At 35.7% G+C, this 19638-nt stretch overlaps 1 protein-coding gene across 1 annotated transcript; it reads left to right on the top strand.

The window, feature by feature from the left end:
* The first annotated feature begins 839 nt into the window (after nt 1-839).
* LOC144472101 (adenylate kinase isoenzyme 5) lies at nt 840-18748 on the top strand. The gene is made up of 12 exons (XM_078184817.1): nt 840-992; nt 2323-2771; nt 10841-11008; nt 11336-11446; nt 13675-13817; nt 14191-14373; nt 14458-14580; nt 15047-15209; nt 15578-15846; nt 16145-16309; nt 17433-17706; nt 18213-18748. Exons 2-12 carry the CDS (start codon nt 2750-2752, stop codon nt 18467-18469), a joined length of 1878 nt encoding a protein of 625 aa, XP_078040943.1. The 5' UTR covers nt 840-992; nt 2323-2749; the 3' UTR covers nt 18470-18748.
* The last annotated feature ends 890 nt before the right edge of the window (nt 18749-19638 follow it).

The raw sequence follows: 19638 nt of genomic DNA, 5'->3' as shown, positions 1-19638 counted from the left end.
AAGGTTCAGCTAATGCGACCGCCTTACAAAGTGTCACATAATTATGCAACAATCACTGACGTATCATTACGAATGCAGAACGTAAGACACACTTCTGCATTTAACGCAATATTCAAAGCGACGCTTACCCCCGAATTCAGGTCTTGAATGATGAACCTAACATTTAATCGCGCCGCTATACAAATGAACTTTAAGTTTATAAAGGTTAACTTAATTTTCGGCGACTGGTCATAGAAATTAACAATGTAAAATTCTTCGCCGGTTCTTTTCCTGACCTTGGTGAACTTGAACGAAAGTCACAACGTTCAGAGGCTTTACTTACAATTAATACAATTACACTGTACATGTTTGATATTCTTCATGTTTTGTTTAAACGCAACACCGCATTAAATTATATATTTTATAAACGATATTAGAAAATATCTAATTGAAAATAGTTTAATTAAGAATTAAATAACAGCTCTAACCGGCTAATAAAGATCCAGGAATAAAATAGATATTTCGAAAAGTGGATGCAGCGAGCCCGATCTGAAAACTCGTAAACGGCGCGAAACCGTTTAAATTTGAAAAGACCTTGCGAGCTCATCGACGAGGAATCTAACTGATCCTGACAGCCGACCCCATGGTGAATCGGTTGTCAAGGAGCTTAACATTGAACCCGCGGTTTCGCACGCGTGGACACCGGCTGACGGGGGTGGTCATTAACATACATGTATGCAAAACACGTTCAGGGAGAGCCACGGGAAGTCTCTGGACGGGTCTACCTGCGCATGGGCGTCTCTATGGCGACAATTGACTCTTGCCACGACCTCTAGTTGCTTCTATCAATCCATTACAACGTTATCACGCCGCGGCGAGGAAACGCGAAGTTTCCAATACGGAATCGTGCCTTCTACGACGAGCTACGACCATTACATTCTCCACGCCCTCTTCAAACTCCGAGCGACTGAAAAGGATTAATCTCCTCCGAACCAGGGATCTAGTACCGCTGAGTAAGTTGATTCGTGGATCGCGATCAGTGCTCGACGTCGTGCTCTCGATCCTTCCCCGTCTCGCGCGAACAACTCGCGTAACCTGCAAACGATTCTTCCGCCTTCGTTCTTCGGCCGGGAATATTTCTTTAACAAGCCTCGACATCTTTACCCCATAACTGTGCTCGCTGTTGTTTCTCGAAGATTACACGATCGATTTATTGACGGTAGATGACGCTTGATAGCGTTCCCGCGATCCGATCGCGTTTTTATCTTATGAATGAAAAGGATCCCGCCCTGTCACTCGGCTACTCTCATTGATGCGACAGAACTTCATGCCGTGGAAAATCAATCCGCTTTGTCCAGTATTAACGCGGTTCCAGCTCATCACGACCGATAATTACAGAACGGCGAATGTTGTTCGGACGCGACGAATCGGTAGCGGGAATAACAGTTGTTTTTTTGATACTACTGCAAGATTGTTTCCGCGGCTCTCGACGCACTAGGGTCGAGCGTCAGAAATCAATCGACCGGCAGCGAGCACAGTGTTTATGCTATGAAACTGGCGAGGGGAACTTACGATCGTGGAAATCGCTTTTGAATCGAGAGCGGGTTAAAGTTACAATATGTACTTAATGCTAAAGAACTATAACAGGATTTTTCATTTCTGAGGTGTTTTAATTTAAAGTTTGTACGTAGCTATGTATATGGATAACATATACAGGGGGATGTTCCTTTGAAATATTTGAGTCGAACTATCTCGTTTTTTCCAGAGAATTTAAAAATGTTACAGAGTTCGTTACAAAAGTCACTCGATTTAAGAAAAATATAAAATTTCGTATCAAACATTTGCTAATCAGATTTTGATTTTATAGGGATATTTTTATAAACTTCTTTATCTTCCATGACTGGATTTTGATAAATCAGTAACAATTGCGCTTTTATCATGTGGCTTTTTCACTACGCAATTTTCCAAATTTTTCATTTTATTAATTATTCTTGTAAGACAAAATGTGGTTAAGAAATGTTTCATAGAAAAATTTATTCCATTGATATTATATAAAATTATATAAAAATTTCATCTGAACATCTTGTATATATTATCCACGTGGTCGCATGCAAATGAAAATAACTCAAAACCGAAGACACATTTTTGAAAAATCCTGTTCATGTTCTTTAATACTATAACTTTAACCTCCTCTCGTTTCAAAAGCGATTTCCTGGATCGCAAGTTCTCCTCGTTGGTCTATTATCAACAATCCTAACAGCTGAAAATTCGCATTGTCGAAGACGGTGGAATCGGTGCACCCTCAGTTGCACCCTTGGCTTCAACGAATCGTCCGATTTGCAGATTCCTCGTCGTCGAAAGTGTTAAAAGGTGGTAAAAAGGTGAACGTGCTACGACCATGCCTCGTGTCCGACCTGCTACGTAAAAATTGTCGACTGTACGCGGGTGGTGCTCGAAGATTGTAAATAAAGAAGACACAGCGTCCCCATCGCCGGAGGGAGATTCTTAAAAGACCGCGTTTGTCGAAATCGGAATTGAGATAATAGAGCCACGTGTAAAACGCGGATAAGTCGGCCTGCGGATCGGTCAGTTCGTCGGCGAAAGTTTGAGACCGTTTGACAGATTGATCGAAGGGTTTTCTAATGTGAGAGAGACGTTCGAATCATCGATGAGACTCTGAGGAACGTGTGAGCGGAAAATGCATCGGTCGGTTGGAAGCATGTGAGTAAATGGCCGTGACGGGTTCCCGCCATCCTTTCAACGACCTACTATGGGCACCTGCCTGGACACTGGTGAGTACCTGTTGAAAATTATGCTGTTCTGTGACCTGTTACTGATCATTTCAACCGCTTTTATCAAATTAGTTACGCAAAAGCTTTTGAATTGCTTTTAACAATTTTATAGGACGCTTAGAAATTAGAACTTTTGTTAAAAATAAAATGGCGATATTATCGGATCGTTTGAACCACTTTTAGTATTTGATATGACATAATGTAGGTTAAGTTTAAATTACTAAAATACAAAATAGCAGTATTATGTTAGAGTATTGAAACTGCTGGAATATAAAATGGTGGTATTATATAATAGCATTTAAATTTTCGTAATATAATAATGACAGTGTTTTATAGAAGCATTTACATATATCACTTTTACCGATTTTAAAATGGCAGTACTATGCCAGAGCGTTTAAATTATTTTTAGAAATTGGAGATATTATATCGAAGCCTTTAAATTATTGAGATATAAAATGGCGGTGTTATATAAGAGCATTTAAATTACTGAAATATAATATGATGGTAATATGTATATAATATGATGAATTTTTACTGATTTTAAAATGTCAATATTAATTACCGGTACGATTGAATTACTTTTACAAAATGGTGGTATTTAAATTACTGAAGCATTTAAATTATTGAAATATAAAATGGCGGTGTTGCATAAGAACATTTAAATTATCAATGTATAATATGACGGTGCTTGTATCATTTTTACAAAATCGGAGTGTTCAAATGATCGAAATATAAAATGGTGGTAACATCATCGAAGCGTTTGAAGTTTCAATGATTTATCGAAATATTAAATGACGGTGTACTATAAATCGCTATCTAAAATCTATGTTATAAAAAAGAGCTCGCTCGAAACAGATTATATTGCTTGTCTGACCAACGGACGTCTAATACTACTCGCACAGTTATTAGACACCGGGAGCTTGTCGTTTTGATAAATGATGGCACCAATCTAATTGTGCATCTTAATAGAGACTTCATCCACCTTTGTCAGGGATGAGTATAATCTATTTGAGCTGCCATGTGACTTCGTTTCTACATTGTTGCTCGAAAGTGCTCGAACTCTGAGAACGTTCGCAGAAACACTTAAGAATCCTTTCGGATTTTGTTTACTTTATTCTTTTAGACAATAATTGTTAAAATAAAACTGTTTCATTTGATTTGGTTGTTAAGTGGTATATTAATGAAGCACAATGTAAGCGATTATAAAATTTATTCTAGCGAAATAATGTTAGAAAATCGAAAGGGATAATAATAAATAGTCTAATATACTTAATTAATAATTGGTAATTCATTGTAGGCAGATAACAGAAACAATGAATTTATTTAGAGCGAAGTCTTTGCAATGTTCTTAATATTAAAGATTATTTAAAAAAGCTACTAAAGCACCGAGGAGTTTGATAATTTAATTTGTTCGTTGTTCTTCTGAAGTATTATCTTGTACTGCTAAAAATGTGTTTGTTTCTCTTTTGGCTAGTGGCTCAAGAGCTATTGATCCAGTAATGTGTGTAATGTCAAGTACAAGGTATATGTGGGTCACACGTGTGTTTCGACTACTTTGTTACTGAATAAAGAAATAGTACGCAGCGTGTTTCGGTTCCATTACTGAAATTAATTACGTTGACCAAACGATATACTCAACGTTATTCGTTATAGCAAATTGCACAGCCGCGCTACCATTAATCTTCATTCGAATAATTTCTAAAAATTTCTAACGATGCTTACTTATATTCGATTAATAATTTTTTTAATTAATTTGTAACAGTAGCAGTCTATTCGGTTAAGTTGTAGTAATAATATTCCATTCGATTAATTTTTATCAATAAAATTTGTTTAATTTACAACGTGAGCGCGAATGCAGGAAACATTTCACTTCTAAACTTTTATCAACTGAGTACACAGTTCATTATCATTTTTAATTAGTGCACGTCATGCTTATAGCGTACTTGCTGATAGCGTTAAAAAGCTGAGTAATAAATTTCTTGAGGAATTTTTATGTACCACCAATTAATTTAAAACACGTGCCAGTTGGAGGCATACGAAAAGTAAACAAACGATAATCAGATAGAACAGGGGAATAAGTTATCAATCAGTCACAAGTTATTACGAGAAGCACCGAAAACGATGTCCATATGTGACTCCGGTGATGATTTCTATAAGATACAAATACCAGTGAAAAGTTTGCAATTCACTGGCTAGCATCTTTCATAACATTATGTCAATTTCACAAAAGAGAAGAAGACAGTGAAATATTGCCACTGGAATAACTGCGGATCGCGTGCAGTTAACTATTGTAGAATGAATTCATTTTCACATCTAATGCAAGACACATGGAAATTGAAAATTACCGACAATTTAATGATGCAAGTTATTTTAACAATTTAACTTTGTACAAAAACATTATTTATAAGCTTGAAAATTCGTCCACTGAACAATCAATTGCAATAAGTACGTGCAAACGGGATGCAAATACAATGATAATTTACCTAATAATAAAACCAAACAAAGAACTATTTACCAACTTTAAAATAACTTGAAATTTATACATTAATGCTTTCAATTTTTTTTTACATTCTCTTAAGTTTGTCATCACACAATTGGTTTTGTTGACAAAAATTATTATTTTCTATTTCTGAGGTCTGTATAAAAGTTGTGTAACATTTAAATAAGTTCCATGAAATTATGTAAAATTTATATGCCACGTAAAATTGTATAAAATTGCTGAAGGTTCTATAAAACTGCAAAAGATTTCTCCGAAATTTACACATGCTCGCACTGAATTACGATAAATAAATAACACTTCGGCACGATCAACATCAGCGAGCATTAACATAAGCGAAAATAAATCAATAATAGACAGACACGCGAGCCACTGTGGTATTGAAGCATCAAACGTGCACGAACAATTGTCAACATCAATTTAATCGAATGCGAAGCCGCTTACGAAACGTTTTCATTCCTACAAGTATTTTGAACATAATCTTCATACATTATTTACGTAATTTTCTGTGAATGTTCTGTGCAGACAATAACGACTCAATGAAATTATCTTCTACAGTCATGCTACTTCTGAACGTAAAATTCTTTTGTGGTGTTTAATCTCGTTTTATCTGCACATTGAAATTACTGTAAAAATTATATTCTGTTTACTTTTGTAGTAACACTATTTTATTATTTATACCGGGTAACGATTTGTATTATTTGAAGTGAACATTCCGTTAACAATCAAACTATTTGTTACAGTATAGTAGTTTTTATTTATATTTATTTAATTCCGAGAGCAATAATTTATGGTGGTCACTTTTATTTTCGTTTACATGTATCTTTGAGATTTTAGCGTGAGTTTTAATGTTTACCGTGTTTTTTGCTTCGAGCGGCGTAATCATGTAATTCTTATCAATTTTTTCATTGATTTCATAGATTTTTATATCTTCACAATTACTTTACAATTATCGAACTTATAAAATCGTCTTTTTTAACCCTTTGCACTCCGTTGTCTCCTCTCAGGGGACATCGTGACTCTAGTACATCGCTAGACAATTAATAATAAAATAATTTCTCTGGCTTATAGCATTTCCATTTTATAGAACAAAATGCATTTTATTGAATATTATTATATTTTACTTTATTCCAAACGTATACTATACTATATAATATACTATGTATACTATACGATATAAAAATCCGTAAGGGCTGGTAGGTAACATCCATGATGGCGCGGAGTCCAAAGGGTTAAAATTGTTCGATATATTTAATTTACGTAAATTAATGTAGCTTATAATGTACATTAATTCGAAGTCATTGATTTGAAAAGGCAATATAAGTGAGAAGAAAATATAGCGCATTGTGTAAATTTGTAGAAGTCTAACGAATAACAGTAATACAAAAATGCAGTTTATAATAATGAAGAATATTTCAGAAAAATATTTCATAATGAAGGACATTTCCATTCTTATTTAAAATATTCAAATCAGTGATTCAGCATCGGTAACAGGCATTACTACAGTTATTCAATATAATCGGCACGTTATGCGAACAATTACGTGTAGTTGAAAGTTAAGTGATCCACTTATTTATAACAACACGTCGATCGGCATCGGCGCTTTTTTCGCATCGGCTTTCGGAGTCGTGCGATTATACGTCGTTCATGCGCTGCTTATGCCGTGATAATCAAACGATTATTTAGCGATAATGTATTGCACCGTTGCATTCTATACAATTTGGATTATTACACTGATTTCTATCGTATCAATGGACGATCGTGCCTGCTTTGATTTTCGCGGATATGTTTGCTAAAACTAAGAATTTAGGTATTATCAATTTAGACAAGAAAATTAAGATACAGCAATTTTCAAGAGTATAATTGATTTCAATATTTGTTATAATTTCTAATATTGCGCAACGATGTTAAATCTTAAATAGATCTCAAATTGCAAGGTATAAGAAGTTAAAATAGTAAATCCATTTTAAATTGCAGTGAATAAGAAGTTTAATATTATATAGTTATTACATTCATTCCAAACTATAATGAATAAGAATTTAAATGTAAAATTAATATAATATTGCAATGAATACGAATATAAATGTAAAATCACAACGAACACAAAATTAAATATAAAATTAATGTTAAATTGCAACGAATAAGAACTTAAACGTAAACTTAATATTAAATTGCAATGAATAAAGACTGAAATAAATTGATTTATGATCAGGCCCAGGATAAAATAAACAAAATTGAAAAAAAAAACTGACAATTGCGTTCATAATTTAAATTAAATTAATTAACGCCGGTTTCATTCAAACGTAAGCTACGCTCGCTCATTAAATGAACAGTTCGAGATCAAAAAATAAGCACAATAAGAAAAAGTGTGAGAAAACGTACGATGTTGTTTGTAACGACAGCCCATTGGAGCCATAGCGAGAGTGAGAACGATCGAAGACAGCGGAGAACTAGTATTATCTAGACGCTGTGTCCTTCGACGACGTCACCAACACTGTCAAGTAACCTTTACAACATCAGGGTTGCAACGAAGAAAAAGATACTTCGTACGAGGACGGTTAGGCACTCTAGGCTAGACTTTCTCAGAAAAAAAAAATACTACGATCCTCGCCAAGGATGATGATCGATAGCAGAGGATTGATCGGTTATGGAGTCCGGCACTGTGTAGTTGTGTCGCATTTGCTGACAATGAGTTATGTGTATAGCATAACTGGAGCATATGGCACTGTTGATTACGGATTGAAGTTCTTTTTTAGAGTGGAAGTAGAGTGTAGCAAATGTTGCATCGATTCCTGTGAACTTTCTGGATGAAAACGTAGTTTCATCTTTAAATTTAGAGATGTAGGTTTATTTTGTACTATATATTATATTGTATTGTGTACTTAATTTCAAACTGTCCATTCAGTTTTAAATTATATTGAGTGGGGCAGCTAGTAAGAGGGGGAATGTAAACAGAGAGATACCTTCTTGTCACGTGATAATTATACATGTAATTTAAGGTTATACATATAAATTATTGTCATTTTTAAGTTATATATTTCACTTGATACTGTCGATTCACTTAAAAATTCTGCGATTATATTTTCAACACAATTAAATCTCGATAATAAACCACCTTTTTATTGTTTTTAAATAAACCTTCACTTCTTTTTCAGAAAGAAAACCTTCAATTTTTAATTTACTTAACAGCTTTCCTCGTCAATGAAAATTATGCAGCATCGAGTGGAGGAAACTGTACACGTTCTAATTATTTATAATTACTGATTTCTGTGCAAAAGAAGACTCTTCACGCAAATAGAACAATTACACATTGCATTTGAATGAATCGATTCTCAAAATAATAGTATTCGGCAAAATCCTACTAATTTCCTAAAGAAAGTTTGATTAATTTTTAATCGAGATAACTAAGTTATCCTATGCAATTGGAATTATTGTCGCTATTAAAAATTCGCAAATTAAATTATTATTTTGGATTTTCGATAATCGTTATTCGAGGCTTTTTATTAGCAAGAGCGATGAGCTATGGATTTGATCAATTCAATTCTGCTGGAGAGCTTCCAGCATTATCAGGGGGAATTAATCAAATTAAACGACACTATAGAGAAGAGTGCAATCAGAGATTAGGTATAATAACATTCTCGAATGATTTCAAATTTCTCGTCGTTTAAAATTTCATCTTCACGTCCGGACAAGTTCAGAATACTACGCGGCAAACTGGGTCAACAATTAATCAATCTCATTCGTTGCAACAACAATTGAATGTGTTTTGTATAGACTTAGTCTAATTAAGTGATGCTCGATTCGATGAATAATTAACCACACGTGCACGCGGAACACGTGCACGCATCGTCCTTCTCCGAGGCTGTAATTTAACAGCAAGGAAACGAAAAGTTTACTTTAAGGTGGAAATAGTCGGTGAGTTAACTTGGAGTTAACTATGAAAGAACTTTTTTAATGGCCGCGAAGAATATTACTGCCGGCATGAGTCATGTTACGAACAAATCAATATTGCATGTAACTTGACGAAGCTTGTCGTCGATGCCCGTCGCTGTAATAAATTTTCTTCTGAGAAACGGTGTGACGTCATTGCTACTACGTCCAATAAAATGTAGCATGCGTCGCATTATAATTATACGTTTGTTAATAACTGGACAGCGACGTATAATATGTGCATTTTTATACGCTATTAACTATTTACGATTTTTTTTATTTAAGATAAGAAAAGGATTGCTTATGCTCGCCAGAAGATTGCTCATGGTGGAAGCGAAATAAAAATGTTATTAATTTGTATTGTTCTACGTGGCTTTTATTTTAAATATTCACGCATGCTATAAGTGACAATATGTATAGATAAATGAAAGATGTATATTGACAGCAGAAAGTAATGATATATCCTGACCTTTGTTAGCGACACTGTTGTGTGCGTAACTGCGGTTGTGACTTCTGGAATAGGATGTATAGTTCTTGTGTCGTCGATACGGTAACAATCGTCCTCTAAGGGTTGGTCATTTAGGATCTTTTTGTGGTCGCTCGGTGATAGTAAATTTTTTGTTCTGGTTTACAAAGGAATTGCTTTGGCAAAGTGAATTTTGAATTTTAGATTGCAAACTTGAGAATTTAGAACTTGAGCTTGTAAGTTGGCGTATTTTTAATTTTATATTGCAAATTTGTATATTTTGAATTTAAGATTATAAATTGGTAAATTCTAGATTAGTGAATTTTTAACTTAAGGTTAAAATTAATGAATTTTTAATTTAAGATTATAAAGTAGTGAATTATGGATTTAAGAAATAAGAAAGAAGAAACACATTTTTATTAAAATTCTGTTCTGCGCAAGTATTGAACAATTTCAAATAAAATTATCACAGAGATACATAATTTAACCCTAGCAGATATATGCACGCATGGTTCAATCGATGTTGTAACGTAACTCTGTATTCCATTATATGTATACATAACGCATCGTTGCATCGTTATCATATTAAACTTTGTAACAGACGTGCAAGTTAAAACAGTTGTTGTCGTTCCCTTGTCCAAGGCTGTTATGTTCACGCGAATGTTGTGACTGTAAAGAAATTACCCATCAGTGGAATCCTACAACATAAACAATACAATATACTTGCAAGGAGGTTACTTGAGTGCAGAATAATAACGCACTCAATAAACTTTATGCAACGTGAAAAGCTGCAATTCAATTGTAAGAAAGTGAAATCACTTAAAACTTGTTTTTCATCTTCTAATAAATTCAATTACACAAAAATAACAGCAATATCTCTTAATTCTTTAAACTGCTTCGTAATTCACCACATATGGATATAAAATAAAAAGATTTTAGTAAATCTTATAAACAATCTTGTCGATCAAATTAAGTTCTCAGCAGTCAGTTTAAATTGTTCACTTTTGTTATAAACAAATAAGTCGACGATTTGTTCATTGAGTATTCAATAGATTAAAAATAAGATTAACGAACGTTGCCGAATTTTGCAAGTTCTGCTCTAAGTTTTATTCCAAGTAAGAAATAGGCTTAAAAATATATTAATTTTTATTACAGTGCGATCAATTATGTTCGCAGATCAACAAGATGGATCGCAAGTGTTCGAGGAGGCCGATGCTCGAAATACAGGAAAATGGCGTGGGGAGGCAGGCCTTTTGGCGACCCCTCCGAACGGTTATTTTCCACAACAGAACCTTGGTCGGGTCAAATTTGAAGTTCCTCAAGTGCCTGTTATATTCGTTCTTGGTTCGTAGAACTCTCAACTATTTTATTCATTAAATTGCCTTTTTTTAAACACGCGATAAACCAAACAATCAGATTCTCGACTTCGAGAATTTGTTCTGTGACAACAGCCGAAGTTAAGCGAATGGTTCTTGCATAGAATGATTCTGTAGACATTATTGTATATAATAATATAGTTTTTACAACATTAAAAATATTCGATCGTGAATAAACAATCTTTTATGCAGGACATGATTTTGCTTTCTAGAAAAGCATATAAAATCGTTTTGTGACTTTCGATGTGTAGACGAATTTTCGAATATTTATTGTTAATGTTCATGATGATTTCAGGTGGTCCCGGTAGTGGAAAGGTGACACATTGTGATAATTTAATGGAAGAGAAGAAGGGCATCACGCACATTAATATGATGGACCTTCTTCAACAGTACGCTTTAGGAAATGGTGAGGAATAATTAATGGAGACAATTAAAATAGATATATTTTCGATGTAGTTGATAATTAAAATCACATTAGAGCCTTATCAAATTAAATTTACAGATACTTAATTCTATTTTGTTTTCTCCCGCGAACCTTCCCAACAATTTCAGCATTTCCTCCAGCCCTTCAGTATCATCCGCAAGCAAAGCGATATCGTCGGCGAACTTCAAGGCGAAAACCTTTCTCCGACCGATCACCGTACCTCCTATATTCCTTCTCCTCATCTCATTCCACATATCGTCTACATACACATTAAAGAGAATTCATTTAGGTCCTTACTTTTCGCTACTTCGTCCCATTTCTCCCTCATCCATTCCCTTTTCTTCTTATCAAACAGCTCTCTTAATTCTTTTTTCACGCCTATTATTGTAATATTACCCTATCATCTTCCTTCCTGCTGCGATCATACGTATTCAATGCTGTCCACACCTCTCTCCTTTTCTCTCCGCACTCCGTGTCAAGCCATGCCTTTCCATTCCTAATTCTACTTTTTTGCACTAAACCTAATACTTTTGCCGTTTTCCACACCGTTTCTTGGAACCGTTCAAGCACCTCTTCTGGTTCCTCTGATTCCCACTCTCCAGTTTTCCTTCATCCTCTCCCCGTACTCCCGCCCCGTTCCTTCCTTCCATTTTAATTGCTTCTCTCCCTCCCCCTGTTCCTCCTTCCCTTGTTCAAATCCCGTTTCCGCTCGGAGGTGTACGATCATTAGCACATGGTCCGACTCTGGTCTTTTGTAGCTATTTCCATCTTCTCCACCGTGTCCCGTGCCCCATCCACTCTCTTGCGAGATCAGACAGTCAATAACCGAACTACCCCTTGGTCCCATATAACTAAATTTTCCTTTTTCATCGCCTTTTATCCTTCCATTCATAATCGTCCGCCCTATTTCTTTGCGCAACTCCAATAGTTTCTTGCCCTACCCGTTTAAGGTTCCATCTTCCGATCGCCTTTTCCATTCCACGTGTTTCCCATCTCCTCTGTCTATTCTTCCTTCTTCCCTTCCTACTCTCGCGTTCCAGTCACCAATTATCATTACCCTATCACCTCTTCCTTCTATTTTCTCCACTATACCCTTCAAATAGATTTTTGGGTTGATCACTCCAATATTATTATAAATTGTCAGAATTGATAAATGCTCAACCCCCACTCTTGCTCTTAGAACCACCCCCAGCTCCCACTCTCCAGACACCACCCACTTTTTCAACTCTTTCCTTATTCGTATCAATTGGCCTCCACTCGCTCTTCCTTTCCTTTTCTCCTTCTCTGCCGGTTTCACATACCACTCACGATCTCCGTCTCACTTCTCAACGCACTTCTTTGCTTTTTCTCTCTCTCTCCCTAACCAGGTGTCTAGTAGAACAACGATGTCACACTTTCCCGCATAGTCCGATATTCCTTCGTCCGCTCTCATCCCTGCGATGTTCCACACGATTATATTCCTTCCCCACTTTTCCCTCTTCGTCTCTTTTAAGAATTTCCTGCTACCCAATTTTCTGTTTTCTCGCTCCATCTTAGTAGTTCCCCGTTTATGACTATTTTCATATATCCTGCTCTCACGTCGTTTCTCTTTTCCCGTTCTCTCTTTGCTCTTTCCCTTATTAGCTTCTGAATTTGCCGTTCCTTTGTCGTCAGGTCGTCATCTAGAAAAATTTTCGTCCCTCTCAGCCTGTTCCTCTTTTTCATAATTCTTTCGTTTCCCTTCCAGATCACCTACTTTCACTATAATCCCACCCTCGTTATTATTTCTTCCCAGTCTGTAAACTTTCTGAATATTCTCCACCTCTGTCCCCAGTTTCTCCCTCGGAAGAGTTTCCACCTCCTTTTTGAGATCGGTAGAGTCTGTAGAAAAGTTACATTAACAATAAGTAGAAACTGTGGTAAAATTATTTTAATGATTTAATAGAAGCCAGTCATATTATTTAATAATTAACTAGAAGCTAGTAAAATTATTTGAACAGTTTAATGGAAGCTAGTCAAATTAATTGAACAATTCAATGGAAGTTAGTAAAATTAATTTAATAATTAGATGAAAGCTAGTAGAATTGATATGACAATTTAAAAATTCAAGCTAATTAAAATTCTTCCTTGACATTGTTTCTAAGTATGAAAATAAAAATGTAGAAGTAGATGAAATGCACAAGTAGTTCGCCGATGTGTTTATCCATTCAACTGTGTTTTGTTAACTTCAGATATGCAAGATTTCGGGCAGCTTAGTAGTAAAACAGTCGCCGAGGTCCTCATGCTCGAAATCAAGATGTCACCAGGGGCCAAAGTATTTCTCGTCAGCGGATACCCGCGAAATATGCGCGACGTAGTCGAATATGCCGAGAAAGTGAGCCTCTCATTATCATAAAACTGTTCGATTAACATAAACAGTTCGATATTGATACAGCACTTCTCGTTTTTATCAACAACAAAAGTCTTTTTCCAACACACCAATCTTAAATTGCATATGATTTACATTTGCATTGATAAAACGTAAATTAAAACAAATATATCGATTGTAAACGGAACGAAAGTTATAAATGTAGTATAAATGTTAGTATAAATGTCCTAAGAGACCTGTCGGAGATCCATAGATCCCAAGTCAGAAATCGTAAATAAAACAATTCGCGCGAATAATTGAAAAAAATTGTGTAGATTGTAAATATTATAAAATCCTGTACAAAGTGACGAACAATCAGTAATGTTGTGTTTGTTTTCAGATAAAAATTGTGAACGGCGTGATTCTCGTTTCTTGGAGGCAAGAGATCCTCGAAAGGCAAATCGACTTTGGCGCTCAACTCGGACAAGTTGTCATCGAGCTCGCCAGAATGGAACTTTATAATTTTTATAGAAACGTGATGCCTGTCGCAGAGTATTTCGATCAAAGCGGAATGTTGTTGGAGGTGGTCAAAATTAAACTAAAGCGGTGTTTCACGATTCTCAAATATATTAGAATTTATTACTTAATTATCATTGTTCTCTTCCAGGTAAACGGTGAAAGAAATCCGAGCGAGGTTTACGTCGATTTTCGTGAAGCAGTTTTCAAAATTCTCGGCCTGACGACCGAAGACGCCAAGAATAAAAATGTTCCTTCATCTTTAGAGGCGGAGGTACGTCTGTTCAGTCCTTCTTATTCAGTTTCGTATATTATCATTAATATTAATATGATTAACATGCCATTGATTAATATTACTCACCTTTTACTTCGAACGTCACCTGTAATTAATTTTCATTTCGCGCTAAACAATTTATTAAATGTACCAATAAGTAATCCGTTTTCTTTTTTGCATGCCTTTTGCGCTTCTATTTCCATTTTCATGTATCTGCTGAATTTTGAAAGGTTTACAATATTTTAATTTACTTTATTACGCTAGTTGTATTTATTAAAAAGGTATGAGAATTTTGTTGATTTCCTGCTTTGATGAACATGATGCACTGTGTTGGAAAAACAATTGTTGTTCGAGTAGCACAGATTTTCAACGACTTTTCAATGTTTTATGCGGTTCTGGGAGATTGTTTACCTATTGGTACAGTTAATAGCAGTAATAATTCGCAGACTTATGGGCATAATTCCAGGTAGAAGTAGAAAGGAGGAAAGAATCCGTTTCGAAATCGCCACCACCTAATAAAGAGGAACCGGTGGCGGAAACACCACTGCCGCCGGCTGTGATAAACAAAGAAACTGCGAAAACCGCTAGTAAACCTAGAAAAGGGTTGCCTTCATTTATCTGGGTTATAGGTAACTGTAAAAAATTCAATATCAATTAGCTTACCTCAAATGATTCTTTTACCATTAAAATAGTATTTCAATTATCCGAATTCAAAATTTATAATGAATTCCTTTAAATCATCAATAAATCATCAATACTATTACTAAACTATAATATTAATAGTATAAAAAGATGATAAGTCGAGGTTATTATTTGGAATAACCAAAAATTTAAACAACAAAGATCAGGAAAAATGTAGTTTGGATAACCAAAGTCTTTTTGCAATTTTGCTTTAATCTCTAGAACTGTCAATAAATCGAGAATGTAATATCAGGTTGTTTAAGACTACTCGGCAAAGCTTGCAGCAGGATTTTTTAAATTATGTTTATCGCGATAGGTGGTCCAGGAAGCAACAAAGACAACCTGTGCACTCAAGCTGTTCGCAACATGCCAGGCTGGGTGCATGTCAGCGTAGGATCTCTGCTAAGGACGATGACGTCCTCGAACACCATCGTGAAGGATGCGATTGTGTCCGGCGAGCTGGTTCCGCAAGACATAGTGATGCAAGTCCTCGAGCAACAGATCATCTTAAATCGCGACACGGACGGCGTGATTATAGACGGTTATCCGAGGGACTTGGATCAAGTCGAGGAATTCCAGAACAAGGTGACAAATAATAAGCGAAGCTTCTGATGTTACATCATCGTCGTTGCAAAAATCTCTTTATAAATATATAATTCTTTGTAAAAGTCTCTTTATAAATATTTGTCTCTTTGTAAAAATATATATTTTTACAAAGATTTTATTTTATAATTACAAGTGTCTTTTTTTAAACATCTTTCTGCAAGAATCTCTTTGCATAAATCTCTTTGTAAAAAGTTTTGTTTTTAAAAAACCTCCAATAAGATATTCATATGTTTTTTGGAGATCAACAGTGACCTAAGCGTGATTATTGAAATTTCAGTTTGGCCAACATCCACCCCTGGTGTTGTTAGATTGCTCGAAATTGCAACTTGGCAGAGGGCGGCTTGATGATAGTGTTTCAGCGTTTAAGAAAAGATTGGACCTCTTCCGGGAAATGTCGTTGCCTATGCTGAAGACGTTGGACAACGAGAATCGTTTGACGATCGTTAGTGCACCTAAATATGTACATTTACAATTTTAAATCGGTTCATCATTGCACAATTTCTTCTTACAAAATTGTAATCACCAAAGCTTACACATAATTAGGGTACTATGGTTTATATTGGACGATATTAGAGTATTATAGTTTCTATTACAGTAACAGAATACTATTGTTTATATTGCAATAATCGAATAGTATGGGCTGTATTGGAATATTCAAATATTAGGCTTATATTGCAGTATTAAAGTATTATAGCTTGTATTACAGTATCAAATTAGTATGGTTGTAGTATTCAAATAGTGTGGGTTATATTGCAATATTCGAATATTATGATTTCTATTGCATTATTAGAGTATTATGGTTTGTATTACGCTTGTATTACATAATCTTAGTAGGATTTTATACAAGACTACCGGTTTCTCTATTTTATATATACATAGCAATTACGATCTTTTACGATCACAACCCGCGGTCTTGATCATTCGGTAACAAATGTTTCTAAATAATGCGTCATATGTCAAAGTTACCAATACTAAGATCATGCTCATTTCCGTGCCAGTTATAGTCTTTACAACGTTCTTTTTATAGCTTTATGCGTAATTATAGATGCCACGGATGTCCCAAAGGATAATCTGTTGTTGTAGAAAGTTCAAGGCAGCGGGATTATAGCTTTACGTTGCACCGTTTATCGCTGCCATAACTCGACAAATATTATTTTCAATTGTTGGTGAATTTTTTCAGCTAGTACACTGGCAGAGAGATTCGGAAATTCACGAGATTCGTAACCTTTGCATGCCTACGCAGTAGGCTTAAAATCGATCAATATTGGGAGCAGGGAACTCGATGTCGTAACCAGATTGCGGCCTTCGCGCATTTAATTAATAATATAGAATCCAGACGATATGAGACTTTTTTTTAATAATACGGTTACACTATTTAAAGTTTATTAAATTGATTAAATGGTTTGTTCTTATATTATTTCAATTTTTAGTTTGTATATGGATCCGCAGTCTGGTCGGAAACGACCGTCGATTCCAATAGTATTAGATGTGTAACGGGGAGATTTATTAAACTATGCCAGTTATTTAAATCGATTCTAATAAAAATCGACGCGTTGATAACGCAGATCGACGGCGACACAGACGTGCCAAGCGTGCAACAGGAATTTGCGGCTGCACTGTATCAAATGATGACCCAGGCGCGACGCAAAGGAGAGGGCGTGCCCCGGCCACCGCCGCCGGAAGGCGACGATAACGAGGCGAACAGGGATCCTGTGATTACGAACAACAGGGACCAAACGATCATTCCGAACGGCATCCTCAAAGAAGCGGGCGACGTACTTCCAACGATCGAGAACGCGAAGAACGCTAGGAAAAGCCTGAATGGTCTCTCACTGGCGGGTAAATAATTTTTTTAAAAGGGGCGCGGCTCGTACGAGGCGTTCAAACGCAAGGTGATGTTTGACAATTATTTTTTAAAACGTAAGACTTCGTTCAAATTCATCGTCCCCTGGCACATAGACTCTGTAATATTTCAAGATACAAAATGTTGTTTCTTGTTACGTTTTATCAATTTTTAACGAAACGGTAGAAATGGCAAAGAAAATATCGTTCAATTTTTCGCTTTAAATCGAACATAATAAATGCTGGATTGCGCGTATACAGTTTCCTTAAAAGTCGATAAAACGTAACGGAGAAAACCATTTTGTATCTTGAAATGTTAACAAATACATATATGAAGTGGCGATAAATTTCATCGACGTCTTATAAACAAAATTGGCAAGTATCAACTCTCGGTCGGACGCTTCGCACGAAGTCTACCTTGTTGGTTAAACGGTAATCGGTTTTTTCCGATTAATCTCGATCGGCGTGTCAGCAATGCGAACCAATGATTATCCACGATTCAGGAGCTGTGCAAATCACGAACGGTTTGAAGCACAGCCTGCGCCGGGTTCAAAAGGACGGAGCTACTCGAGCACAAAACGGAATCGCGAACGGTGCCGCGCACATGCTGCAGAACGGTGTGGCGCATCTGGCGAACGGGATACCGGGCAACAACAAAGTGGCACCGGCCGTTCAGAATTATCTACCGAACGAGACCAAGGATGCCGTGAGGAAAATGTATAACGAGGTCGAGGGTTACCAGCAAAACTTGCATATGTAAACCTCGCCCTAAAAAACACGTAGCTGATAAGGGACATGAATGAAACAGCGTAGACGAGCCACAGAATAGATCCGACATTCGACAGAAGTTCAATCGAACTTTCAGAAATTGTTCTGTTGCAGCGTTGTCGGGTCGAGTCGTAAATAACATACTTCTTTTTTATCTAATATTTATTTTGCTTTTTTTATATTTATTCTCTGTTAGTTTTATCTATGGCGAATCATTATTTGTGCAGCCAATGTTCTGCCTAAGCTGCATCGGAAGTTATTTGTTATTGAAGTTATTGATTACAATAATTTACTGCAAATAATCGTAAAATAGTAGCAATCGATATCACTCAGGCGTGATACACTGGCGAATCGCATAATCGTAATGTAATTTTCTTGATGAAGTTTGCAATTCTTCCAATCGAATTTCGAAGCATTTGTTTTTTGAAATACTCATGGGAGAACGGCGATTGGCAGTTTAGTGATGTCGCTTGTGAAATAGTTAGTTTATAGAGAGTGTCTTGACCATTTTCGTGGTACCATGCTTCGTGATTTGACCAATCGGTTTAATTACGTCGCGAACGTGTAGAAAATAAGAGGAGAAACACCGACGAAAAATTAACGAATTAATTATTAACCCTTTGTACTCTAAGACACCGCTGAAATTATTCTATCGCGTTCCAAAATAACTTTTATACTAACAAAGTTTAGATTTAAAAAATTGTTGACAGCGAAGCTGTTGGTACGAGTCGCAAGAATCAATTTCATATGCATAAAATACACTTTGTCACGTAAAATGGAAATACTATAAGTCAGAACAATTATTTTAGATTTACAATTAAAATGGCTGTGAGTGCAAAGGGTTAAATACAGGATCTTGGATCTATCCTTTATGTCGTCTGCGCTGAAGCAAAGGGGGTAGAATTTATTTTTAATATCGTCCTATCTTTTTATAATGTTAATCACTACATAGCAGCAGGTACAAAGAAACATTCAAGTTTCCCTAATAGTATGGCAACGTGTACACATGTGCCTTACCGTGCCTTAAGACATCTACGACTTAAATAGGATTAACGCAAGATTCAAGGAAAGCCAAACACGAAGATAATTTCGCAGACGTAGGATAAGTACCAGAGTTGGGCACTGTTTCGAAAATTCTAAATATATTGAATCTATAAAGAA

The sequence above is a fragment of the Augochlora pura genome, chromosome 7 (assembly GCF_028453695.1).
Source record: "Augochlora pura isolate Apur16 chromosome 7, APUR_v2.2.1, whole genome shotgun sequence".
Taxonomy (NCBI): Eukaryota; Metazoa; Arthropoda; class Insecta; order Hymenoptera; family Halictidae; genus Augochlora; species Augochlora pura.
Note: the sequence above shows the minus strand (reverse complement) of the source record. Positions and strands in the feature narration are given on the sequence as shown.